This window comes from Mus musculus, chromosome 10 (genome assembly GCF_000001635.26).
Source record: "Mus musculus strain C57BL/6J chromosome 10, GRCm38.p6 C57BL/6J".
NCBI lineage: Eukaryota > Metazoa > Chordata > Mammalia > Rodentia > Muridae > Mus > Mus musculus.
Genome location: NC_000076.6, coordinates 83,497,215 through 83,525,066, shown reverse-complemented (window position 1 = coordinate 83,525,066; position 27,852 = coordinate 83,497,215). Strand labels below are relative to the sequence as shown.

General features: G+C 46.2%; 1 protein-coding gene and 1 long non-coding RNA gene across 4 annotated transcripts in view; one reads left to right on the top strand and one right to left on the bottom strand.

Moving 5' to 3' along the window:
- Positions 1 to 27,852, top strand: part of Aldh1l2 (aldehyde dehydrogenase 1 family, member L2) — a 46,700-nt gene that overhangs the window by 9,080 nt on the left and 9,768 nt on the right. Inside the window, exons 3-19 of one of the 3 annotated variants that reach the window (XR_001779502.2) lie at positions 2,131 to 2,365; positions 4,632 to 4,797; positions 6,333 to 6,434; positions 6,634 to 6,723; positions 8,885 to 9,019; positions 10,487 to 10,612; positions 11,393 to 11,484; positions 12,630 to 12,777; positions 16,335 to 16,454; positions 16,925 to 17,052; positions 18,319 to 18,469; positions 20,871 to 20,941; positions 21,020 to 21,125; positions 22,538 to 22,625; positions 23,080 to 23,173; positions 24,529 to 24,726; positions 25,129 to 25,209. Coding sequence is in view for 2 of the 3 variants with exons in the window: in NM_153543.2 (NP_705771.2) it covers positions 2,131 to 2,365; positions 4,632 to 4,797; positions 6,333 to 6,434; positions 6,634 to 6,723; positions 8,885 to 9,019; positions 10,487 to 10,612; positions 11,393 to 11,484; positions 12,630 to 12,777; positions 16,335 to 16,454; positions 16,925 to 17,052; positions 18,319 to 18,469; positions 20,871 to 20,941; positions 21,020 to 21,125; positions 22,538 to 22,625; positions 23,080 to 23,173; positions 25,129 to 25,228; positions 27,497 to 27,595 (2,051 nt within the window). In the remaining variant the exon portion in view is untranslated. Of the gene's footprint in view, positions 1 to 2,130; positions 2,366 to 4,631; positions 4,798 to 6,332; positions 6,435 to 6,633; positions 6,724 to 8,884; positions 9,020 to 10,486; positions 10,613 to 11,392; positions 11,485 to 12,629; positions 12,778 to 16,334; positions 16,455 to 16,924; positions 17,053 to 18,318; positions 18,470 to 20,870; positions 20,942 to 21,019; positions 21,126 to 22,537; positions 22,626 to 23,079; positions 23,174 to 24,528; positions 24,727 to 25,128; positions 25,229 to 27,496; positions 27,596 to 27,852 lie in introns of those variants that run through there. The other 2 variants (NM_153543.2, XM_011243403.3) reach the window with 2 other exon arrangements.
- Gm51778 lies at positions 1,113 to 27,502 on the bottom strand. The gene is made up of 4 exons (XR_003948928.1): positions 27,418 to 27,502; positions 6,630 to 6,701; positions 4,562 to 4,777; positions 1,113 to 1,821 (listed from the first exon to the last, which is right to left on the bottom strand). It is a non-coding gene; the product is annotated as a predicted gene, 51778 (long non-coding RNA).

Here is a 27,852-nt window from a genome sequence, read left to right as displayed (position 1 = left end):
TCCACTCACCTGCCAACTCAACCACTCAACTGACATGAACTACATTTCTTGAACATTTTATGAACATGCATGTTTTGTGCATTATTGTGCTGGTGGCTCAGACTCTTATAAATGGCTTGATCAAGGACTAGCCTCCATTCAGATACCTTTGGGACTTAACAAGGCTTCGGGGCTCAGTTTTGTCTCAGAGACCCCACCTCATCCTTTAGGACTGTGATAACTGCAGAAGGAAGGAAATGAAAGAACAGAAGCAAACCCTCCAGCCTTAGCTCCTGGAAATAGCCTATGGTAGATATATATGCTGTCACACACAAACACACACACACATACATGCACATGAACACACATATGCACAGACACACATGCACATGAACACATTGTAACACATGCACACACACACACACATCAGACACATGTACATACACATGCACACACATATGCAGACACACATGCACATGAACACATTGTAACACACATGCACACACATCAGACACATGTACACACACATGCACACACATATGCAGACACAATGCACATGAACACATTGTAACACACATGCACACACATCAGACACATGTATACACATGCACACACATATGCAGACACACATGCACATGAACACATTGTAACACACATGCACATACATCAGACACATGTACACACATGCACACACATATGCAGACACACATGCACATGAACACATTGTAACACACATGCACACACATCAGACACATGTACACACACATGCACACACATATGCAGACACAATGCACATGAACACATTGTAACACACATGCACACACATGCACACACATCAGACACATGTACACACACATACACATATATGCAGACACACATGCACATTATGCACACACATACACACTCATGCACACAATGAATGAATAAAAGTGTAATGAAAGTTCTTTTAAGAAAAGACCCTTTCTGGCTGGGTGCTGGTGGTGCATGCCTTTAATCCCAGCACTCGGGAGGCAGAGGCAGGCAGATTTCTGAGTTCAAGGCCAGCCTAGTTTACAAAGTGAGTTCCAGGACAGCCAGGGCTATACAGAGAAACCCTGTCTTGAAAAAACAAACAAACAAATAAGAAAAGACCCTTTTTTTTCTTTTTTTAATTGGGTATTTATTTCATTTACATTTCCAATGCTATCCCAAAAGTCCCCCACATGCTCCCCCACCCACCCATTCCCACTTCTTGGCCCTGTCCTTCCCCTGTACTGAGGCATATAAAGTTTGCACGACCAATGGGCCTCTCTTTCCACTGATGGCCGACTAGGCCATTTTCTGATTCATATGCAGCTAGAGACACGGGCTCTAGGGGGGTACTGGTTAGTTCATATTGTTGTTCCACCTATAGGATTGCAGATCCCTTTAGCTCCTTGGGTACTTTCTCTAGCTCCTCCATTGGGGGCCCTGTGATCCATCCAATAGCTGACTGTGAGCATCCACTTCTGTGTTTGCTAGACCCCGGCATAGTCTCACAAGAGACAGCTCTATCTGGGTCCTTTCAGCAAAAATCTTGCTAGTGTATGCAATGGTGTCAGCGTTTGGAAGCTGATTATAGGATGGATCCCCGGATATGACAGTCTCTAGATGGTCCATCCTTTCGTCACAGCTCCAAACTTTGTCTCTGTAACTCCTTCCATGGGTGTTTTGTTCCCAATTCTAAGAAGGGACAAAGTGTCCACACTTTGGTCTTCGTTCTTCTTGAGTTTCATGCGTTTAGCAAATTGTATCTTATATCTTGGGTATCCTAAGTTTCTGGGCTAATATCCACTTATCAGTGAGTTCATATTGTGTGAGTTCCTAAAAAAAAAAGAAAGAAAGAAAGAAAAAGAAAGAAAGAAAGAGAGAAAAGACCCTTTCATCAAAATCTGAAAATATTATCCACTTACCAGTTTTTTGAACTCAAATATATTATGCATTCAATATATGAGTGTCCCTCTAGGGACAAACCTGATACAATACTAACAACATCAAATTCTAGTCATAATCCCAGTTGTTCCCCATGTATTTAGCCTGTAAAAGTTGTGTGAAATTGCAATGTTACCATGTGTTAATATGAGACCATGGTTTTTATAAAAGGGACAATCTCTTTTTTGTGTGTGTGCTCAGCTTTGGCTGCAGAGAAAGATGGGACTCCCGTGTTCAAGTTCCCTCGATGGAGACTCAAGGGTAAAACCATCAAGGAGGTAGCAGAAGCTTACCAGTCGGTGGGAGCCGAGCTCAACGTGCTCCCCTTCTGCACACAGTTCATCCCCATGGATGTCATTGACAGCCCAAAGCATGGCTCCATCATCTACCACCCCTCACTCCTACCCAGGCACAGAGGAGCTTCTGCCATCAACTGGTGAGCCTTGGAACGGCCAAGATGACAGTTCGATTTCCATAGTCCATGGCTTTTCTGTTTCTCTTCTACATGATACAGAAACGAGGTGTGCTTGGGGCTAGGGAGATGAGATGGCCCAGTCAGCGATGTGCTTGCTGTGTGTGCATGTGGACCTGAGTTCAGATCCCCACCACTCACATGAAAGCCAGGCATGGAGGCTTGCATCTAGTGATCCTGGCTAGAGGGAGGTAGAAATAGGCTTGCTCCCCAGAGCTCACTGGCCAGCCAGCTTGGCTGAATCAATGGCCTCAAAGTTTCATAAGAGACTCTGACTCAAAAACCAGAATGAAGAACTGAGCAAGGTACTTGATGTCAGTCTCTGGACTTTGCATATGTGTGTACTTCACATGTATACATCCACATAAACACGTGCATTTAGCATGCACGCAGGTGTGCATATGTGCTCATGCATGTGTGTGTGTGTGTGTGTGTGTGTGTGTGTGCGCACACACACCTCGTATGAGTGTAAGATCCTGGCTGATTGCTTTGGTTGTTTGAACACCTCTGAGAGCTGGAGATACTACATGAAGAACAGAATTCCCCAACCATGGACTCTGGTTATTAATTCCAGTGGCTGTAACCATGTCCCCAGAGCTTCAGTGGTCAGACAAATAAGATCAATTTGGTTCATGCTGGCTTATCTCAGGACTTCTTTGCACTTTTTTTTTTTACCTGTATCTTCATAGTCTTCACAGTGCGTGATGCTCTCAGAACTTTTTCTTCTTATACAAATGATCTCAGATACATTTAAGAAAATGCAGAGTTACAGGAAACTACCTTTTTTATCAGCCATCTCCTTCCTTTGAGTTAAAGCTTCTTAAAGAGATTTTGTCCAACATTCTCATATCTGTTTAACAACAGTTCCTGACAGGCCATAAGCACCCGACACCATGGTGCACTCTGCTGAGGCTGATCTGGACTTTCCCCACCACCTTTACCTTTGTTCTCTTATCTGCCACCTTCCTGGTATCCCTTGGCATCAGATTGTTGGATATATATATAAAAAAAATCTATATGTGGTTTAAATATGCTGAAAAATACTCTATGGTATTTAAAGATTAATACCAGGAATTAATTTCCTTTTGGTTTTCTAAGTAGTAGTAGTAGTAGTAGTAGTAGTAGTAGTAGTAGTAGATACACTTCGCACTTGGATCTGTTTTTCATTTTGAATTCTTTCTTTGTGCAAAATCATTGGGTCAAAGCATATGGATATTGTCAAGGCTCGTGACACTGTGATGATAATTCCTCAATATTTCTAAAAGAAAGACAGAGCCAGAGAGACCCATCTGATGACTGATTTAGGTGTTGCTTGCTTGATAGCTTGGAGAAACACGAATGATTTAGGGAGGGGTTGAGGCTCCAGAGATGGTTCAGAAGTTAAGAACACACATTGCTTTTACAGGTGACCAGAGTTTGTTTCCGGCACGCAAATCAATATCTCACAACAGCCTGTAACTCCAAGTCCAGGAGATCTAGCTCCCTCTACTGGCCGCTATGGTCATCTGCACACACATGCCATTCACTCACAGACACATACATATAAATACAAATAAATCTAAAAAAAATGACTCAGGGCATTGCCAAAGTATCATTTTATACCTTCTCTGTATGTGCCTGCTCTGTAAGATGAGTTTATAGATATCTGCCCACATATCCAACTTTTTGTTTGTATTACAAGCCTCTATAGAGCCAAGCTAAGAATTTCTCTTAGTCTAGGCTGTACACAGCATACAGGATGAATCGATGTTTTAATCAACTGACACTTACTACAGTTTACATAGCCAGTATGGAGCTAATTCTAAATGATATTTATACACTCTACATTAACAGTCAGTTTTCCTTTTCACAAGTACCCTGTGACATTGTTCATTCTTATTCTGCCTAGTATATGATCGAGTGTAATGTAGGAAGTATAGGCGGGGATGAAAATGATGCAGTCCTGAAGAAGAAAGCCAACACCTGCAGTCAGTGGGTGGTAGTGAGGGTGGATTGTGACACCTTTGAAGATGCACACAAGCCATTATTGCAAGACTACACATACACGAGGATGCAGTGCTAGAAACATAGGGGTGTTGCTCTCTACGAACGCTGATAACCCTGAGTTCTGCCAGGAACATCTGTAGGCCACTATCTGCGTTTGCAATGTAACCTCCTTACCTTTAACCTGACCAGTTTTCTGCTTGATGCAATCAGCCAGCATTTTAAATGGAAACTCTTCTTTTTACAGGACACTAATCATGGGAGATAAGAAAGCTGGGTTTTCTGTTTTCTGGGCAGATGATGGTTTGGATACAGGACCCATCCTTCTTCAGAGATCGTGTGACGTCAAGCCCAATGACACAGTGGACTCGCTTTATAACCGGTTCCTTTTTCCTGAGGGGATCAAGGCCATGGTCAGTATATTCACACCATCAGCATGAGTTTAGCAAACCTTAAACATTTGATGACTGTTTTTCAAATTTGCCAAGCCAGGCATGGTGGCACATGGCTGTAATGTAAATTGGAGCTTGAAAGTCTGTGACGGTGACTTGTTCCTCTTCAAAGAGAGAACGGCCAAGACAACAACTAAACTGCTGCATCCTCTTGCCAAATACTCCAGCCCTGTTGATAATGACTAGTTATAAGGAAGAATAATAAAAAAAACTTTAATTTTTTTCTATGTAACTTAGATTTCCTTTAAAGGTATGTTTACTTAAGTCTACATAACAGGGTGAAATGTGATTATGAAGTATTTATTTAGATGTGCTCAGAGTAAAAGATTCCAAATATTCATCTATACTGTGAAGTAAAGTATTTTATCCATAAAAATATTCAAAGATTCAATAAGCAATTTCTATGCCACTTGATTGTCTCCCCAACTCCACCCCCCCCACCCCAACAAGAATTTGGAAGGAAAAAGTAGCAAGGCTCTATTAAGTAGTCATCATTGACGTGAGGGAAGAGTGAGACTTGTTTATGTCCCTCAGCGATTCAGTCAGAGGGTCCTTAGCGTCAGAGAGACCTGTCTTCAAGTGCACCTTCTACCACCTACAGAATGATGGTTTAGGGGCTGACAACAGCAAGCCTTTGCTCTTTGGCCTTGGTTCCTTCCTATGTACAATGTGGAAAACTGTGTGGTTCGTACGAGTATTCTGAAAATGAAATGTCATCATTTGTGTAAAGGACTGAGCACACAGCAGGTGCTCCAAACTGATAATGACAATCAAAATAGCACGAGGCATCCATGGACTTCCCAGTGAATGTGTCAGGAAAGAGAAGTGAGACACGTCCCTAAGCAGTGACACCATGAATGGCTTACTATCACCGTGATGGGCAGAAACGCCCATCGTCTCCTGCCCTCCTGTCTCTCTAGGGTGAGCTGGGGCCTTGCATATGCTAAGCATGAGCTTTGCTCCGAAGCTTCACTTTGGGCCCCATCAAGGATTCATGCTCGAGTGCAGGTTTGATGTTGGAGTGGGCACACCAAAGTATAAATCCTGCCTTTGTCATTGTGAAATGACACTGTATTTTACAATGTTCACACTTAAAAGATGTGCAACTGAGTTATGGGGGGGGGGCTTTTGGTGTTTTAAGTTAGTTTATGTATAACGTTGTGTCTAGTTGTCTTCATAGCCATCCTTGACCAAATGTAGAGTTGGTCGTCCAGCTTTTCTGGAAATTACAGCTTCCTCATTTGCAAAGCGGGAATGTGATATACACCTTTCAGGATACTTGAGGTGTCTGTAAGGAATAAATTCCATAAAGTAGCTGTCATACCCCATGGGCTCAGCATGTATGTGGACCAAAAGACACAGATGGCAGTTGTCAGCACAGCCTGACTTTCTGAGCAGATCTATAGGCAATCAGTCTGATGGACTCAAGCTTCCATTGGACAGGCCGTGCCTTTACGGCTCTCTGTCCCTCACACCAGTACTGGTTTTGACTTTAGGTAGAAGCCGTCCAACTCATAGCTGATGGAAAAGCGCCTCGCACTCCCCAGCCAGAAGAGGGGGCAACATATGAAGGCATCCAGAAGAAGGAGAACGCTGAGGTATTAATTACATCAATAACACACAGCCAAGTCACAGCCCTCTACTTCTCAGTAGATCCTAGGAGACCATTTCCTGACCAGAGGCAGCTCTTGACCCAGGGTCAGCTGGCCCTACGTGTGTCCTCACTCGTTTCCCCGATGGAAGAGAAAAGTTAACTGTCACCTCTAGGCCTCACAACCCATATTTCTGCTTACCTAGGTTTCTTGGGACCAGCCTGCTGAAGGTTTGCATAACTGGATTCGAGGTCATGACAAGGTCCCTGGAGCCTGGGCAGAGATCAATGGACAGGTATTCTTTAGAGGGATACATCGCCCCCATACAATTTCTCTCTCCGTCTTCACCTCCCTCCCTCCCTCCCTCCCTCCCTCCCTCCCTCCCCCCACCCCACCCCTGTTTGTTTACTATTGGTATTTAAACCCAACCTTTCACAAGCAATGAAAGCACTATACTACTGTACTACACTTTGGGCCTCATCTTACTAAATTACTCAGGTTGGTTTTAAATTGTAATCCTTCTTTAACTGCAGCTCTGGAGAGGCAGAGGCAGGGAGACTTCTGTAAGTTTAAGGCCAGCCTGGTTTACATAGCAAGTTCCAGGCCAGGGCCACCATATCTGTACAGTGAGACCCTGTCTAGAAAGAACAGGGGACGGGGGCTGGGGGGAGGGAGGGAGGGAGGGAGGGAGGAAGGAAGGAAGGAAGGAAGGAAAGAAGGAAAGAAGGAAAGAAGGAAGGAAAAAAAGAAAGAAAGAAAAGAAAAGAAAGAAAGAGAAAAAGAAAGAAAGAAAGAAAAGAAAAGAAAGAAAGAAAGAAAGAAAGAAAGAAAGAAAGAAAGAAAGAGAGAAAGAAAGGGTCAAATATATGGCCATTCATGTAAATACATAGTCCCTGGTATGTAGGATATATTAAATACATAGTAACTATTACAGCCCAATAAATGACAGCCAGCATTTATAAAATGATAACTTAAAAAAATCAATATCTTTGCTCTTGGTCACCATCCTTTCCAGTCATGTTTTCTTGAGCTGACCTCTAGAACAGCCTTCATGGCTCACCATCCTGTGTGGGAAGAGTGTGCGTGTTCCTGGGGACTCCGTGGTAGAGTGACTACCTGACATATATGAGGCCCTGAGTTCACTCCTGTCTTAGTTAAGGTTCCTGTTGACATGATAAAACTCTGATCAAAAGGAGCCTGGGAAGGAAAAGGTATATGTCTTCTTACACTTCCTGGTAACTGTCCATCACAGAGGGAAGTCAGGACAGGAACCTGGAGGCAGGAACTGAAGCAGAAGCCATGGAGGAATGCTGCTTACTGGCTTGATTCTTATGGCCTGCGCAGTCTGCTTTTTCATACAACCCAGGGGTGGCACTGTCCCTAATGAGCTGGGCCCTCCCACATCAAACATTAATTAAGAAAATGGCCCACAGACATGCCTACAGGCCAATCTGATGGAGGTATTTTCTCAATTGAGGCCCCCTCTTCTCAGATTACTCTAGCTTGTGTCAAGTTAACAAACAAACAAAAAACAATCTGGACAATTCCCCAGCACAATAACCTAACCTACTGCAACACACACACAGACACACACTCACACACACAGACACCGACACACACACTCAGTCACAGACACACATTCAAACACAGACACATATTCACACACAGACACACACACTCACACACAGACACACACTCCCACACATTCACATACTTACACACACACATTTACACACAGACATACACATTCACACACACTCACATATACAAATATACACACACAAAACCTACCTTTAAGTGAAAAGACTGCTTTTTTCCTTTTAACCTTGGCCTTCTTTCTGACCATTTGAATGCATGACTAATGCACACTCCTATCATCTGGATGGGAAACTTTTTGAAGCTTTACCTTGTATGTGTGTAGATGTGTTCACATCTGTGTGTGCACATGTGAAGAAGTAGATGTAGTATGTGAGGTCATGTATTGTGAATGCATGTCCATGCATGTAACAGCTATGTATGGGGGGCAGAATAAATAAACTATTCTGTGTGTGTGAGTGTGTGTGTGAGTGTGTGTGTGTGTGTGTGTGAGCCTTCCAAAACCAGAAAGGATCAGATCACCTGGAACTGGAGTTACAGGTGGTGGTAAGTGGCCATGAGGGTGCTGGCGACTGACTCTAAGGTCCTCTGCAAGAGCAGCAGGCACTCTTAACCACTGAGCCTGTCTCTGGCCCATCCCCTGAGACTCTGGTCACACATTTACAGAGATTCATATAAGTTATATTTCTACTGATATGTTTGATTCTGTCTCACCAAATGAATGCAAAAATGACAAAATCGTGTCTCAGCTTTCCTGCAGAAAACACTGTGAACTTCCATGTTTGTACAAGGTGATGCTTCCCCATACCCTGGCAGTGGCTCTAACTTCCTGGCTTCACCGGGTTTGATCTCTTAATTAGATGGTGACTTTCTACGGCTCATCACTGTTGACTAGTTCTGTGCCTTCTGGAGAACCACTGGACATTAGAGGTGCCAAGAAGCCCGGTCTTGTCACCAAAAATGGCCTTGTCCTTTTTGGGAATGATGGAAAAGCAGTAAGTGTACAAAGCCACTTGGTGGTCTTCCTTCTATCACCTCAGTTTTTAGGGAATGGCTTCCTGTAGCACTCAATGAGAGACAGAAGGCTCATGGTGCCTGTGCCCCACATCTCTGGCAATGAGAGGCCTTTGTATGCCCCAAGACAAGGTTCCTCACGATGGCCCCATGGACCTTCGCAGTGACACCATAGGGAAACCTGTGGTTACAAAAGGGGACATATGGACCTCTTCTGCTCGTCTACCTGCTGGCTTGGGAAGGATGCTTCTCCCCTCTGTGCCTCAGTTTCCCTGTCTATAAAGCATGGAGAGAGATTCACATCTGTCTCCTACTGTCGGTGATTAGGAAGACCCAGTGAGACCCATGTGGCCTCTCTCATTGTTCACTGGTGTCACCTCCTTAGGCCAGCACCACCATGGCTAGCTCTGGGCCTCCTAGACAGCTCCCCCGTGAAGAGTGTAAAGGAGCATTTGTCCTTTACAGATGTGTCCCTGCCTTAGTCAGAGTTTCTAGTGCTGTGACAAAACACCAGGACCAAAAAGCAAATTGGAGAGGAAAAGGTTTATTTAGCTCACACTTCCAGATCACAGTCGTTCAGTGGACGAAGTCAGGGCAGGAACTGAAGCCAGATTGGAACCTTGAGGCAGGAGCAGACACAGAAGCCATGGAGGGATGCTGCTTACTGGCTTGCTTCTCTGCCTTGCTCAGCCTGCTTTCTTACAGAACCCAGGTCTACCAGCCCAGGGATGACACCACCCACTACAGGCTGGGCCCTCCCCCATTGATCACCAACTGAGAAAATGCCTTACAGTTAAATCTCACTGGGGTATTTCCTCAACCGAGGCTCCTTCCTCTCTGATGACTCTAGCTTGTGTTATGTTGACACACAAAACCAGTCGGCACAGTCCCCATTGTTTAAGGGTAAATGTTACAGTGTCTTAGTCCCCAGCTGCTAGGTCTTTAACCAGCTGTTATTTATTACTTCAGTGACACTCCACAAATCACTGGATTTCACTGAGCCTCCAATTCTGCAACAGTAAGGCAGGCACAATGGCACCCAGCTCTATCAGGATTGATACTAGCATATGCCTCCAAATGTGCCAACGGCTGCATGCTGGCAGCAGTGGTGTGTCCTCTCAGTGGGTGGGAGATGAGGTGGGGGTGGGGAGGAGTGGGATCCATAGCATCCTTCAGGAGGTTTCAAGTCTAAGCACCTGTAACCAAAATGCAAGTTTTCCCTGAGTGCACTGTCCAACCATAGGAGGGGCATCTGACCCTTTAGTTGACTGGCCTTTTTTTCTGCCACGATGAAGATGTCATCCCAGACCCTTAGGCACGGGGAAGCAGGTCGACCGTCGTATGTCTGCATTCTCCAAACAAGCTGGCCTCTATACCCATCCAACATGGGCAGCCTTGGTCTTGGGTGGTCTGAATCCTCAGCTTGTTTTCCTACTGCCGTTCTATAGCTGATGGTGAGAAACCTGCAGTTTGAGGACGGAAAGATGATTCCAGCCTCCCAGTACTTTTCTGCGGGTGAGACATCAGTGGTAGAACTTACGGCCGAGGAGCTGAAGGTGGCAGAGACCATTAAGGTGAGCATGTGATGTACCTCAGAAACGGACTCGTTCCTCGAAAACCCCGTGCCTGTTTGTGGCTGGTCTAGTTGTTCTTAGAGCAGTGGGATTGTGATTTTATCTCCTCCTTCTTTATAAGTTGTGGTTAAGAAACACAGTATATAGAGATTTATTTTTCTGTTCTAAGTTGGCTTGGAGGGTTTGGGCGAGCTTGGTGGTAAGTAATTCTCTGCCGGTGAAATGAGCCAGTTCAAGCCAGAGTTTATAAAGGCAGGTTTATTGGGAAGCAGCTCTCAGACCTCACCTCACAGGATGGGTTCAGGGAAGTCATCATGGGAAGGAGGGGGTGGGGGAATGAAGCAGGTGGAGGGGGCAGAGAGAGAAGTTGGGTGGGGGAGACTCAAATGTCTGGATTTTATATAGGGAAGAGATTCTGGGGGAGGGGAAGACTAGCCCTTGGTTTGGAAAGTTCAGGGGCAGAAGATGTGGAATGCCAGCCATGCCCTGCCCAGGTAGGGACTGAGGGATGCTGGAAGAACCCGGAGGCCATTTCGCTTTGGTATGCAAAATGTTTGTCCTGGGTCTGAATCCCCGTTGGGACACAAAGGGTAAAGAGAAACCTTTAGAAACCCAGATTGAAGGCCATTTTTAGTCTAGCCAGAAAGACAAAAACTCGCACATAATTGTAAATCATTTTTCCACGGGGCCAAACTGGTGGGGGCGGAGCGCTCTGGTCGCCCCTTCTCAGATGCAGTGGCCACATGGTCCTTCTTCAGAAAAGTGATCCTTTTTGTGCAGGTCATCTGGGCTCGAATTTTAAGCAACACCCCTGTGATTGAGGACTCCACGGACTTCTTTAAATCTGGAGCGAGCTCAATGGATGTTGTGAGGTAAAGCCGCCACCCCTGAACGCCCAGCCCCTTCCGCTCAGCGTGTCTACTACAGTTCCTTTCCTTCATTCTTTTCCTTGTTGTTTCCGTGGCCACGCTCTCAGATCTTTTTATTCATTTGTCACCAACCAGGTTGTTTTGCATCTCCTTTAATGTCTCTAATTGTTATTTTCAAAAGATTTATTATTATTTTATTTGTGTGTGTCTGCATCAGTGAATGCCATGTGTGCGCATGTGCAGGTCCAGAGGGCGGCACTAGATGGCCCTTGAAGCTGGAGTTAACAGGGCCGTTGTGAACTGCCCACATGGGTGCTGGGAAGGAAGCCCAGGCCCTCTGCAAGAGTAGAATGTGTTCTTAACCAACGAGCCACTCTCCAGCCCCAGGACACTAATTCTCATACCCCCTCTGCCAGTGTCCCAAGATGATCATTTCCCATCCTCTCCACTCCCCTCACACCTCCATGTTATTCTGGGCTCACCAAATATATGAACTTCAAGAGCATATGACATCATCAAAAGTCAATATTAAAAAAATGTATGTATTAGTGTTGGGGTGTATCTGCACAATCACATGCCATGACACATGTGGAAGTCAGAGAAAACCCATTGCTTTTTTTTCTCTCCATTTCTGAGTTCATTTGAAAGGTACAGACTCATGTGCCCACAGATTTCTGCTGTAGTTAAAAACATCCTCCCCTCAATTTATCTCATTCATAGTTGTGGCTAAAATTAAAAACAGAAAAACTGCAAGACAGGCTTTTAATTTTCTCACACTACATCATATTTTAAATTTATTTTTATGTCTGCGTGTGCATGTGTGCATGTGTGTGCGTGTGCCTGCTTGTCTTATGTGCATCACATGCCTGCAGTGCCCACATAGACCAGAGGGGTGTCAGATCACCCTGGAACTGGAGTTAGAGGCAGTTGAGAGCTGCCCTATGTGGGTGATGAGAACGGAACCCAGGTACTCCTGTGAGAACAGAAAGTGCCGTCCGTCCCGAATCTTAACATCTTCTGTAGTTGCCACCAAAGATGATCTTGTATGATAGGAACAGAAATCGTTCCCAAACCTCTTCACCAATGCCAGTGAACAGGCCATGAGGAAACTAAAAATGGACGTAATGTGAGCTGATCCTCACTTTAAGGCTGGTGGAAGAGATCAGACAGAGTTGCGGAGGGCTTCAGCTGCAGAATGAAGACGTCTACATGGCCACCAAGTTTGGAGATTTCATCCAAAAGGTTGTGCGGAGACTGAGAGGAGAGGACGAAGAGGCAGAGATGGTGGTGGATTACGTAAGTGTCTCATCGATGAGCAACTCCAAGCTCTTACAACCCACCGTTACAGAGGATGCATGTATTTGCCATTTACATATATGGCCTTTAAGACCAGCTTTAGTGCTGGGTGGTGGTGCACGTCTTTAATCCCAGCACTTGCAGGCAGAGGCAGGCAGATTTCTGTGTTTGAGGCCAGCCTGGTCTACAGAGTGAGTTCCAGGACAGCCAGGGCTACACAGAGAAACCTTGTCTCAGAGGGGGAAAAAAAAAAGACTAGTTTTATTGAGATATAATTCAGGTGCTATAAAATTCACCTTAGTTATAGCAAATCCAGATAGATTTAATATGAAATATTATCGCCTGAATTTAGAGGTATACAGCTGAGCTGCATAGCAGTGAGCTTTTCTGTCCGACTGGTATTAAGTTAGATTTACCATTCAATGGTTTTTTAGAACATTCACAAACTGTGCAATCATTATCACTCCTATCTAATTTCAGAACATTTTTAGCACCCCGAAAGGGAAGACTGCATCCATTGGAGATCACACTACACTGCTTTTCTCCTCCCCTGCTCCATACCCAGGTTCTCAGAAACCAGCAGTCTCTTTCCTGTGTCGGTGGGTTTGCCATAATGTTGGGATTTCCTATAAATAGGACCATGCACCATCCATGTGGACTTTGTACTTGTCTCTCTCTCTTTGTGTGGTATGTTCAAGGCTCGCCCTTACAGCAGTTTTCACCACTTCCACTCTTTCTTTCTGGCCAGATAATATTCCATCATGTCTGGCATACTTCCTCTTTTTAATTCTGTCACTGGGTGATGTATGGCTCCGGAAGCTGTTGTTATTATACTGATATAAAACTTCAGGTATCTGTTTTGACATGAAAATACAGGTACCGTGCTAAGAGTGGCATAGATGGCTCATACTGTAGCTCTCACGTTTAACCATTTGAGGGACTGCCAAAGGCAGCCACATCACTCTGGAATCCCACCCCCAATGTGGCAGAGAGCCCTAACCTTCCCAGGCCCCTCTCAAGCTCTCACTTGCCTCTCTCTTTAGCTGTCCTAGCAGGTGTGTGTAAAAGTGCCGAAGTATGGTTTCAATTTTGCATCTGCTGATGGACAGTGATGATGTTAGGCATCTTTTTGAGTGTTTATTTAAATCCTTTGTCCATTTCCAAAATTGTTTATCTTTTTATTGTATAGCTCAAGTACTCTGTCTATTCTGAAATTTAATCTTTATCAGATATGGATGTGTGTGTGTGTATACACACACACACACACACACACACACACACACACACATATATATATATATATATATATAGACATATTTTATACATGTGAGTACACAGGGCATCAGATCCCATTACAGATGGTTGTGAGCCACCATGTGGTTGCTGGGAATTAAACTCAGGACCTTTGGACGAGCAGTCAGTGCTCTTAACTGCTGAGCCATCTCTCCAGCCTCCTGTAAATATTTTTTGAACTGTGGTTTGCTTTATTATTTCACTTCTTTGTAATACCCTTTGACACATAACAGATTTTTTCCCCCTGAGGACAGAATCTAACTAGATTCCCCTCAACCTTGCCCCCAGAGACAGGGTCTCACTTTGTAGCCCTGGCTGTCCTGGTGCTCACTGTGTAGACCAGGCTGGCCTCACTCACAGAGCTCCACCTGCCTCTGCCTCCCGAGTGCAGGGATTAAGGGTGTGCCCACTACGGCTCAGCTCATATTTTTATCTTTATGAGTCGCTTTCACTACACTTTCTCTGGATCTCTTCTGGTGGCTCTGTTTCTCCTCTGTCTTCCTTGATATAGGATTGCCTATGGTGCCTTTGCCATCCTCCATTGTTTCTTTCACTGCATCTTTAGTTATTTTCTTACAATAATCATTCTTGCTTAAAGCAATCTAGTTCAGGGTAATATGAACTTAATACCAGCAGATAGGAAAACTTCACTACTATTTTCTTATATACCTTTAAATTTAGGTTATTATTTTTCATATTAATTCTATGTGGATTTGCTAGAAACCCCACAACAGGTTTTTTAATAATTGCTGCCTTTGTTTTCTTGTTTTGGTTTTTTATTTTAATTATGTGTATGTATGTGACCTGTGAGGGTGTGTGTGTGTGCACGTGTATGTGTGTGTGCATGGATGCAGATGCCTATGGAGGCCACAAGAGGGTGTCAGATCCCCCTGGAACTGGAGTTACAGGCAGGTGTAAGCTGCCACGTGCTCGTTCTGGGCACTGTACCTGAGTCCTCTGCAAGAGTAGCAAGGGCTCTTAACTACTGCACCACACTATCTCCTCAGAGGCAGATAGCAGCTGTCTTCTACTTTCAGGTAGAAAGAGTGTTAAAAACAACAAAAAATGTTTTTATACAATTTCTCTCTTTACCTTCATAGTCACCTTGAGAAATCTATTTAATGTGAATTCAAAATCTCCCTGTGTGTGTCTTTGTGCATGTCTGTGTGTGTGTGTTATGGAGGGGGAAGTGTGGGTGTGTTATCTGTGTGCATGTGTCTGTGTACACAACAATAGAGTTGATAAGAAGGTATTGGTACCCTCCTTTATCATCCACTGCTTATTCCTTTGAGATGGGTCTCTCCCTGAACTGGGGCTTCCATTGGTGTTCACATTTTCTTGTCTATGCTGGGAGCCACAAACCCTAGCCATTCTGTTTCCACATCCCTCAGAGCTGGTTACAGGTGTGCGTGGCTATGTGGGTGCTAAGATCCGAACTTGGGTCATCACCATTGCTGTTTGCTGTCCTTTAATTCCAGCCCAGAGGCTCAGTGTGTATCACTGAACTAACTGTGTCTGCTCACTCGGGGATGCTTTCACTTCCTCCTCTCAGAAGGACGTGTTTGCAGGAGGAGGCAGATACTGTTCTCCCCGTTTTACTGATGAAAACCCTGAGCTTGATGGAAGCAGCATAGTAGCTTCAATCTCTCTTGTTACCCAGCGGTAGAGAGAACAATACTGCAGCTCATGTGTAACAGAAAGAACATAGGGGAGACATCTAGAGATGGCCCCAGCATAAAAGGAAGTGCCAGGCAGGGTAAAGAATTTCCCAAGGATCCAAGTGGCACAATTGGTGGTTCTCTCAAGTCTGTCAATAGATGGCGCTGCCCACAGGTGTTTGAGACACCTTTGTGTATAATGAAGAACATCTGAGCCAGAGCTAAGCCCAGACCTCAGGTGGCCGGAGCATCAAGAGAGTGCATCTGCCCTTGTGACAGTAGATGTCACTAGAATCCCACCAAGCTGACCTCTTTCCACATTAGTGAATTTCTTTCTTTTAGGGTTTTTAATTTCTCTTTTTAAATCTGAGTATGTGTGTATGAGTGTTTGCCTTGGATGTATGCCACCCTCAGAGGTCAGTATATGTCACCAGATGCCCTGGAACTTGAGCCCCTTTATGGGTGCTGGGAACCAAGCCTGGGTCCTCTGCAGGAACAAGTGCTCTTAGCTACTGTGCCATCTCTCCAGCTTTGTGAATATTTATCTTTATAACCACCTACCAATTATCAGGTTGATAGTCATAGAAGCACACTGACTTCACTCAGGTTTCCAAGGAGGTGAACGGGATGACAGTGAAAATCCCCTACCAGTGTTTCATAAATGGACAGTTTGTGGATGCCGAGGATGGAGAGACTTACGCCACTGTCAACCCCACAGATGGAACTGTGAGTGACGACGGCCCCCAGGCTCCTCGTTCAAACACACGTCAGCATGTCACACATGACTCTTACCCACTCAGCTCTGACACTAGCTATTGTTCACTATAGTGACTTTTTTTTTTTAGTAGACTGTTTATGATGAATTTAGATCAGTGCCTAGCAGATCCCTGTGTGCAGAGCTCAGTGGGGGGAGGGGGTGTACTTCAGACTCATGGCAAGCTTCCCTGAGGAAGAACTGTACAGTTGCCCTAAATGTGTCTTTTCAGAATGAGATGGCATGTATGATGGACCAAGATCAGGTTGTTTCCATGTGTCTCCTTTATGTTCCCCATTTAATCTCAAGATGGATTAGTTTTCTGTCATAGAATTTTCTCATTTGACAAGTCATACTCTACTTTTACTATTAATGGAATATTAATTACAAGAGTCGCATCAATAGATCCCTCAGTGACCTATTTCTGCTTGTCTTGAACTAGACAATATGCAGAGTGTCCTACGCTTCTTTAGCGGATGTTGACAGAGCAGTAGCCGCAGCCAAGGACGCCTTTGAGAACGGCGAATGGGGGAGGATGAACGCCAGAGACAGAGGAAGACTCATGTACAGGTGTGCTTGCTGGGGAAACAGCTATGTTGTCTTTGGAAACTCCTCCCAGGGCTGAAGGGATGGAGGCAAGGTCCATAGCTGTGCATGAGCTCTCTAGAGTCCTCTGTAGATGCAGAAGAGCACTCTACAGTGGCCTTGGAAGGAGAGCAACCATGAGAGACCTGGGGGATTTAACCCATTGACCATGTCCTTCACTGTCTTCACAAGTGTCCTGACACAAGTGTCAGTCACCAGGTGATATGGGCTATAAAGGCCCTCCAAGGCTCCCAGAGTAGAGATTGGACAGAGAGCTTCACACGGGGGACAGCCCATCCCTGTTTTCAAAGACAAAAAGGAAGGGTGGGGGCGGAAGGCTAAGGTCCTGGAAGAATATTACAAATGAGCTAAGTGTTCCAGAAGTGATCATTTCCAACTCTTCATCCTGGTTTCTGCTTACCTACAGCTCGACATTTCACCCGAGTTGACAGATTCCTTAGAGTGGGGATCTAACAGAAGCATGGGTGGGGGATGGGTGTCAGCTCATGTCAAGCCCAACTCTTGAAGATCCCAAATGAACCACTCTAGGAAGAGAGGAAGGGAAGAGGAAGGGAGAAGAGAGAGGGCACATAAAAGATCTCTTTTTACTATTCATACCATCCCTCAGACTCCATTCCCTTCCTAAGGAACCTGGGCCCCTGGGTGAGTACTGCAGACTTTGTGATTCATTCCACACTCTGCCTCTGACCTCTTCAGTCGGTTCTGAAAGCATTTCTGTACCAATGAGAAAGCCACCCGTGTCCACAGGTGGTGTGGCTCACGCTGACACTTCCCTGTGTATTAATGAACTACCCCACTATGCTGGTTCCTTCGACCCACCACCTCCTGCCTGCCTGTGACCACCGAGGCCCAGCTGCTGCTCTGCTGCTTGTGCATGCAGGAGGCAAAGGGCACACGCTGGGGACTTAGTTGGTTTCTCCCTGTAACTGTAAGGCTGGCTGGTTGTAGCTCAGTGGTAGAGCACTCACCTAACATGTGTGAGGTCCTGGGTTCGAGCCAAAGCACTGCAGAAACTGTAATAACAACTTTCTGAAATAAGCCACTTAGACAGTGATTTATTTAATACCTTCCTCCCCACACCACGAGCTCCATCGGGGCAGGTGTGTTGCCCCTCTGGACTAGTCTCTGGATTCTTAGTCCTGGGTTGGTGCCCTATACAGGGCTGGCATACCCAGCTGCTCTGGGCTCCATCAGTATGTACTAACTGCGTTTCTTTCACTGACCACACAGACTCGCTGACCTAATGGAAGAAAACCAAGAAGAGCTGGCCACCATAGAAGCGCTGGATTCCGGGGCTGTCTACACCCTGGCTCTGAAGACTCACATTGGAATGTCTGTGCAGACGTTCAGATACTTCGCAGGCTGGTGTGACAAAATTCAGGTAAGCAGGGAAGCTCCTCCTTCCCACAGGAAAATGGCCTCAAGGTGGAGAGTTTGCAGCAGGTTTGGCCTCAGTTCTGAGATACCCTGAGAGTTTGCAGCAGGTTTGGCCTTAGTTCTGAGATGGCAGCTTATCTCCCTGTCCCAGGGAGAGGAGCAACTCGAGATCCTCACATTGCGGGGGGGGTGGGGGGAGTGGGGGGTGCTGGAGGGGGGAGGTAAGCAGGCCACCTGCTGTGTGCCTCCTCTCAACAGTTTTCCTTCATGGAAATAAATTTTCACCTTGCCGGGCAGGTGTGGTGGTGCACGCCTTTAATCCCAGCACTCAGGAGGCGGAGGCAGAGGCAGGCGGATTTCTGAGTTCAAGGCCAGCCTGGTCTACAGAGTGAGTTCCAGGACAGCCAGGGCTATACAGAGAAACCCTATCTCGAAAAAAAAAATTTTTTTTCACCTTAATTTTGAGGCAGGGTCTCTTTTGTTGTTGTACCACAGTGTCTGCCAGACTACCTGGTCCTAAAGCTTCAGGTATTCTTTGATCTCTGCCTACCATTTCTGGGTGCTAGGATTACAGATGTATACTACATCTGGATTTTGTGTGACTTCCAGGGATCCAATTCAGGTTGCCAGTCAGGACTGCATGGCAAGTGCTTTTACCCCTGAACCATCTTCCTGGGCCCTGTGAGCCTTTTTATTACAGTATGAGCCCATTCTCAAGGGTAGAGCCTCACGGCTCACATATTTTGCATTAGACTCTGCTCCACAGTGGAAATTAAGTCTCCAATACATGAATTATAGGCGTATATTAAGACTGTAATCATGTGGGGCTAGAGATATGGCTCAGTGGCTAAGAACACTTGCTGCTTTTCCAGGGGACCTGTGTTCAATTCCTAGCACCCACATGGCACATTACAGCTGTCTTTAACTCCAGTTGTTTGGGATCTGACACCCTCATACAGACATACATGTAGGCAAAATACCACTGCACATGAAATAATTAAAAAAAAATAAAACTGTGACCATGGTTAGAGCAATCATGGGTAGGAAACAGATAGCTGTTACCCTTATTCTGGGTAAGGACACAGGCATCAGGAGAGACCTTTCCTGTGTCACAGCACGGGAACCAGAGAACCAGGCTAGAATTCATGAGTTCTGACTCTAAAGGCTAGCGATGGTCTCTGCACCTTGTACTGAGGATGTCCATCATCTTCTGAGGATGTCCTGCCTCTTGGGCTGGGATGCAGCTCATTTGGTAGAGGGCTTGCCTAGCATGCATGAAGCCCAGGCACCACATACTACGTGTGGTGGTGTGTCTGAATCCTAGCACTCCGGAGATGAGCTCAGAAGGGCCAAACATGAAAGGTTACCAGCAGCTACTTTGTGAGTTTAAGGCCAGCCCGGGACACATGAGACCTTGTTGCAAAACACAAAAATAACAGAGTCTTATAGTCTTCTAAGAACCTGGGATAACGGCAGGGGCAGGGTTGTGATCCGAGTGTAAAGGGGACAGAAATCACTTTACGTGGCTAAAGGAGACAGTTAAGGGAAAAAACTTGATAAAGACACATGCATGGTAAATATTTAATTTGCCCCCAACTCTAAACCAGTACCACGTGTGATGAGAACAAAAGCCACACTGGTCTTCATATAACAGGAAACTTGGGTGTGTGTGTTTGATGGATGCTGTGTGTATCTCTGTGTCTATGTATGTGTATGTGTTTGATGCATGTTGGGCGTCTCTTCCTCAACTGCTCCCCACTTTTGTTTTTTGAGGCAGGGTCTCTCAGTGACCTGGAGCTTGTGCATTTGGTCAGTCTGTCTGGCAGGACAGCTCCAGGAACCTGTGTGTCCTGTCTTTCAGTGCTGGGATTATAAACTCTGCCATCCCACCCAGCTTTACATGTGCGTGCTGGGGGATCTGAACTCGGGTCTCCAAGTCCTCACGGCAAGCACTTGACTGAACATGCCTTCTCCCCAACCCTATAGAAGAGCTCGTCATTCTAGTGCGGGGTGTGTGTGTGTGTGTGTGTGTATGTGTTATTTCTTATACACTGAACATTGCCTTTTCATATTAGACAAAAGGATGAGACGAAAGGAGAAGGAAAAAAAGTATATTATCTGCAATTAAACTCAGTATTTCAGTTAGTGAAAATATCAATTTTTGTCAGCGTTCTGAGTTATGTGGGTCGATCGAAGAAAGGAGATCACTCCAGAATGCAATACGGCTCTGAGGCGGCAGGGAGGTCCAGCCTTGATGAACTGAACCTTAAACAGTCATGCAGAAGTATATTTATTGATTATTTATTGGTTGAAGGTACAATGAAGAACAACCATTTCATTCTAATGGCTAACCGTAGATGCAGTGATTCTACTAGAATTCCACTACAAACCTTCCTTTCCTATAGGGTTCTACAATTCCAATCAACCAGGCCCGGCCGAATTACAACCTGACCTTCACCAAGAAGGAGCCACTTGGGTAGGATGGGGTTGGGGTTGGAGAGCCTGAGCGACCTGGATGTTGTGGAAACCAAGGTCACGAGCCTTCTCCCTATAGTGCCTGTGCCATTATCATTCCTTGGAACTACCCACTGATGATGCTGGCCTGGAAGAGCGCAGCGTGCCTGGCGGCAGGCAACACCCTGGTGCTCAAGCCTGCACAGGTGAGCGTGGCTCAGAGGGTCCCCCTGCCCGCACACTTAAAGCATACGTAGGTTTATAAACAGTGTACCTTCAAGCTTGCCTATTATTGGTATTATATTATTGGTAAGTTCCGATCTGTGCAGGGGGGGAGAGGCACGTGTATGCATACAGAGGTCAGAGGACCACTGCCAGGAATTGTGGGATCTGGGAATCACACTCGGTGGTTGGGTTTGGCAACAAGAGCTTTGTCTGATGAGCCACCTCGCTGGCACCGTTCACTTTACATCCCCCCAAATCTTGTAAAGATATGGAAGATCAGGGAAAAGCACATAAAATAACTCAGTAATTATGACAACTGGGTAACCTTTGATGCTGTGACTGTAACACTGCCATCCTCAAATGTGTTGGGCCACATGCAGAGCTATCTGGGGAGCCTGGAGGGCTGCAGGTTGAACATGCCTGAAAGCATGTACACATGTGTGTGTGTTGGGGGGTGGTGGTGGCTTAAAATCACACTGGGCATTTTTCAGAGTCATCTATTAATTCTAGAGTACTCTCTGTTTAAGACAGTGTCTCTTATGGCCCAGGCTGACCTTGACCTTGCCGTGCAGCCAATGCTGATTGGGAACTTCTGATCCTCTTGCCGCCACCGTCCAAGTACAATGGTTACAGGCAAATGCCACATCCAGCTTCAGGAGAGGTTTAAAGTGTTACTCTATCCACGATGGCTTCATTATAGGTCATAACAACATGCTCTGTGGGCCAGTCCCCTCTCCAACTGTGACAGACTAAACACACGGGTACAATAGGCTTCTTGGTTTTCCAGTGTCTGAGGCCAGCTTCTCATCCAGGCTCTCCAGACGGCCATTGTCAAAGCCTCATGGTGTAGCTCATGCGGCTGTCACTAGAAGTGGGAACAGGAGCTCTTCTCTGTGTGTGCTGCAGTCTGTTGTGCGGGTTCTACGTCAAGTCTTTCAGCTGCTTGTCCGTTTTATGAAGGTTGCTTGAGTTAATAATACAGTCAGTGACTCCACATAGCCAGCCCTGTCAACTGCACATAGGGCAGCTTCTGGAGCAGATGAGCCACTGAAGGGACTGTGATACAGACACACAACCAGAGACTGAACTACTGTGATCTCGCTGCTCCCCGCCCGTCCCCCCCCCCCGCCCCACCAAGAACTCCCCTTTGTCCAGAGAGCACTTGCTCCTCTATAGGACATGGATGACCTTTGTGACCATTGGCCCCCTAGGGTCACAGAGGCAATATGGCGGAAAGCAACCACATCCTGCTCTGGTCTCCCAAGTCTGAGCACGCCCACGCTCACATGCATGCACCTCCCTCGAACATGCACCATACCCACAAATGAGTGCTCTTGTAGTCACAAAGACCCAGGGCCCTGGTAAGGACGGTGATTCCTATATCCATTTCCAGGTCACACCCTTGACGGCTCTGAAGTTTGCAGAGCTGACCGTGAAAGCTGGCTTTCCCAAGGGGGTGATTAACATCATTCCAGGCTCAGGTAAGCCTGCAGAGTGGGGGTCGGGAGACAGACTCTGCTCTGACTGCTGAGTGGCTCAAGGAGCTCAGTGCTGCTTCCCGCTGCAGTCTTCGTCCCAAATGAACCACATTAAATACAGATCACCAAGCATCAATATACTTACTGTGCAATAAAAGATAAAGATTGGAAATCTAGTGTGGGGGAGGTATAAGGGAGGGGTTGTATAGCATTGTAAAACCACCCTAAAGGTAGGTCATTTTGTTCTCAATAAGTGCTTTGGATGATAACAACCGAGACTTACATCCATCAGTAAGGGGGAGGTGCTGACAGCCATACTGAGGATATTGTTTAAATCCCTTTGTAATCAATGCAGAAAATGCAAAGTGCAGGTTCAACTGCAAGTTTAGAAACCCAGCTCAGCACACACAAACCCGTCCTCCCCAAAAGATCATGGTTTGTTGAATTAATTCTACAGGGGGTGTCGCAGGACAGAGGCTCTCTCAGCACCCTGACATCCGCAAGCTTGGCTTCACTGGATCCACCTCAGTGGGCAAACAGATCATGAAAAGGTACTGGCTTGCTGTAGGGAGTCCTTCCACAGAGTGTTGTGGACCATGGAAGAGCAAGGCTGGGGCTAGAACTCAATTGGCTTTAGCACACACAAAGCCCTGGGTTTGATTCCAAAAGCTGCAGAGAACAGATGTGGTCGTTCACACTGTGATCTCTGTACTCCAGAGGTGGAGGGTCAGAAGTTAAGGTCATTCCAACAAAACAGGGTGGAAAGCTACCTGGACTACATGAGACCCTGTATCAAACATACACACATACACACACACACATACACACAAACACACACACACACACACACGTACACACACATACACATGCATATATACACATACATGCACATACATACATATACACACATGTATACCCTCACACACACAAATGCATATACATACGCCTACACACACCTACATGCACACACACACACACACACCAAACCAAACCAAACGAGACACCATCACCAACAAAACTAGAGAAAACCACATCAAACCTCCGGAGGAACTGGCTGTCACTGATGAGTACTGAGAGGCATAAACACCAGGAAAAGCTTCCCAGTGCTCACAGTGAACTTGGGGTCACAGGCTGGAGATGGAGCCCTGTGGTTAGGTGCTTGCCTGGCAAACCCAAACACACTACCAGCATGAAGGTAAAAGATGTGGCAGGTTAGACCCAAAACAATAGCATTTTATCAAAACGATAAAAAACAATGGCCACTGAGCCATGGGGGATTTTGTGGGCTATCTTTTCTTCTTTCTACCATTCTATCCGTTCTGAGAATGCTTCTGAGGGCTGGGAGCAGCCTTCTCAAGGTTTATCATGATCACCCCTCAAACTGCAAAACAAAGCCACAACGTAATAAAAGAAGCAAATAACCAATAAACTACTAAAGTCTGGCTCCCACTCACAGCAGGCTGGCTCTTACTCTGCAGACCTTCAAACAACTGAACTCTTTTCTTTTAAATTTATTTCTGTAATTTTTCCCCTTAATGTATCTGTATACACCTGTATGCCAGACGAGGGCATCAAGTCCCTTTATAGATGGTTGTGAGCCACCGTGTGGTTGCTGGGAACTGAACTCGGGACCTCTGGAAGAGCAGCCAGTGCTCTTAACTGTTGAGCCATCTCATCAGCCCTTGGCATAACTGGATCCCTTTTTTTTTTTTTTGGCTTTTCGAGACAGGGTTTCTCTGTGTAGCCCTGGCTGGCCTGGAACTCAGAAATCCACCTGCCTCTGCCTCCTGAGTGCTGGGATTAAAGGCATGTGCCACCACGCCTGGCTCATAACTGGATTCTTAAAGGTGAATTTCCCTTTGAGAATCCTCACCCTTTGACCACAGAAAGTTTTTGAACATTACAGAAAACCTCTAAAATAACAAAAGGAGCCAAAAAGAACATGAACGTCGGCACCCTTACTGCCCAGCCTTAGCAGTGGACCGGCTCCTCTCCTGACTCCTTCCTCTGACCTTCCCTTGCCTTCTTTGAGACATGGTTTTCCATTCTTCTGCCTCCACTTTCTGAATGCTGGAATTACATGCACTGCCATGTCCTCATAAGTGTGGGTCCTAACATTTCTGAGGTTCAGCTGAGTTTTGCATGCTGAGTAGTAACATGGTTAGGGGATGGGGAAGGGGACAGCAGTGAAGAGGGAGGAGGAGGGAGGGGAAGGGGTGGGTAAAAGGTAGGAGGGGAGGGGAGGGGAAGAGGATGGGGAAGGGGGCAGCAGTGAGGAGGGAGGGGAAGGGGTGGGTAAGGGATAGGGAAGGAGGAGGGGATAGTGGTGAGGAAGGAGGGGATGGAGAAGGGAGTGGGGAGGGGTAGTGGTGAGGAAGGAGGAGGTGGGAAGAGGAATAGAGTGGGGGAGGTGGTAGTGGTGAGGGGAAAGTGGGTAGAGGGAGGGGAGGGGAAGGGTAGAGGGAAGGAACCCCCTAACTCCTCTTTCCTATTTGTTTTCCTCTAGCTGTGCTGTGAGCAACCTGAAGAAAGTTTCCCTTGAGCTTGGTGGCAAATCCCCACTGATAATATTCAGTGATTGTGACCTTGAAAAGGCTGTACGGATGGTGAGTGGGCCAAAGCCAGGCTGTAGGAGCCTACTTCTAAAACACATCTCATATCCTTTACAGGAGGGCTTCCGACGGGATCTAGTTCAGCTAGTGCTAAGTAAATGCCATCCTTTTGTGTATCCTAAGGATGTTTAACTTTCTTTCTTTTTTTTTTTTTTTTTTTTTTTTTTTCGGTTTTTGGAGACAGGGTTTCTCTGTATAGCTCTGGCTGTCCTGGAACTCACTCTGTAGTTCAGGCTGGCCTTGAACTCAGAAATCCACCTGCCTCTGTCTTAACTTTTTAAAAATGGTTCTTTACAATAGCTCCCTCCTATCTGCTAGCATCTTGCCTACTTCATCCTTCTTATCGTTCTAGAAACTGGGCTCTGGTTAGATTGTCTAAACAGATGCAGCGGAGGGCTTGCCTCCATGCCCGATAACCTGAGTTCCATCCCCCAGCCTCACATGGTGGAAGGAAAAACTACCTCCTGCAAGCTGTCTTCACATTATATCCACACATTACAGCACGCATGCACCTACCTCCAAAAATTAGCACGTATCTACAGTACTAATTACTCAAGGAGCTGAGGCAGGAGGATCATCTAAGCCTTGCAGTTCAGAACCAGGATGGACAACATCACAATTCTCCATCCCTTTAACCACAGTACTGGGCAACAATCAGTCTTCCAGTTTCTGCTTAATAGATCATCACGGATGACGCCGTGTGAGGAAGCCCAGGATCCCCTACTAATTTTGCACTCTAAGGGATGCATATGACGCCGTGTGAGGAAGCCCAGGATCCCCTACTAATTTTGCACCCTAAGGGATGCATACTATTTCAAAGTGTGGGGGCATACTTTATATAAAACAAGAGGCACAGTTGTGTTGGCATGCTAGATAAACTGGGCAAATCCCCCCTCTCTCTCTCTCTCTGAGACAAACATACCGAGTGAGCCACTGTGAGTGAGGCTGCTGAGCCTTCTAGTGACTGACTCTGGTGGCAGGCATGGCTTCCTCATTCTGCCAAACACCCCCTAGGTAGAATTTGAACGTGCATTCTCAGCCAACCCACACTGGGCAAGGGCCCTAAAGAGAACGGAGAGGTCTGCTGTAAAGGAGATCTGCACACTCCTGCCAGGGCCCATGTATACCACCCGGAGGCTCCAGAGGCAGTAACAGGGTAATACAGATGATAGCCAAGCCAAGACTGCCCTGGATATGTTCATCCCTGAGAACTTTTCCAGAACATTCCAGAGGGGAAAAAAAAACAAGGGTCAGGAAAGTGGAAAGGGGATTGGTTCATTCGCTTACTTTTAAAAAGTAAGTATTTATTCTTATGATTTTATGTGTATGAGTGTCTTGTGTGCATGTACATCTGTGAACCACACTCATGCCTGCGGCCTGAGGTGGGGAGTCTCCATGTGGGAATCTAGCTTGAGTCCTGTGCAACAAGGAACGCTCTTAATCACTGAGCCAACTCTCTAGCCCCTACTGATCTCCTTATCTCTTTAAGAGATAAGGAGAGAGGAGAGAAAGAGAGAGAGGAGAGAGGAGAGAAGAGAGAGGAGAGAGGGAGAGAGGGAGAGGGAGGGAGGGAGGGAGAGAGAGAGAGAGAGAGAGAATGGGTGTTTTGCCTGCATGTGTCTGTGTTCTCTCTCTCTCTCTCTCTCTCTCTCTCTCTGTGTGTGTGTGTGTGTGTGTGTGTGTGTGTATGTGCTGAGATCTGAACTCAGGCCCTCTTCCAAAGCAACAAATGCTCTTAACCTCTGAGCTATCTCTCTAGTGGTGCCCCACCCCCATTACACTTTGGAGTGCTGTATAAGATGACTAAAGATTATGGAGGGTGAAAAAAAGTCATGAGTATAAAGACAAGAAGTGTGGAGTGGGTACAGAGAACCAGTTCTCTGCCTCATTGTTCTGATGTCGGATTAAGGACCAGCTCAGGGACCATTTGGATTCCCAGCACCCACGTGAGAAGCCAGATAGGGCAGTGTGTACCTGGAGTCCCACCCAACACTGGCACACAGGAGGGTCCTGAAGTTCATGAGCCAGCAGGTCTAGCTGACAGTCTCAGTAAAATAAATTAAGAAAGAAAAAATGACAGACAGACCAACCGACTGACCTGGAGAGCTACTGAGGAAAGACTCTTGCCCTCTGGTTTCCATGTGCACCCACACACAGGTGCACACACTTGAACATGTACTCACAGCAAGTCCCGTCCTCTGTGTAACTGGATCGCAGGCTTCATGCGCAAAGCTGACACTGCCTTCTCTTCTGATGCTGCAGGGCATGGGCGCAGTGTTTTTCAATAAAGGAGAGAACTGCATTGCAGCTGGGCGGCTGTTTGTGGAAGAGGCCATCCACGACGAATTCGTAACCAGAGTGGTAAGGCATCGTCAGGTTTGCTCCGAGTTACACAGGGGCAGCTCTTCCTTGAAAAGCACTGCTGGGATCACTCCTGACTTTTTAGACGTGAGACAGCAATAGCGGTGTTGCAGTAGTTGAGCTGGCTGGGGATGCGGGTGGCTCAGTTATTCAATGAGTTTGCCTGTATACACTCTAGCACACTCACGCATGCGCACACACACACACACACACACACACACCAGTGCAGGCACATTACCTGTAATCCCAGTGTTGAA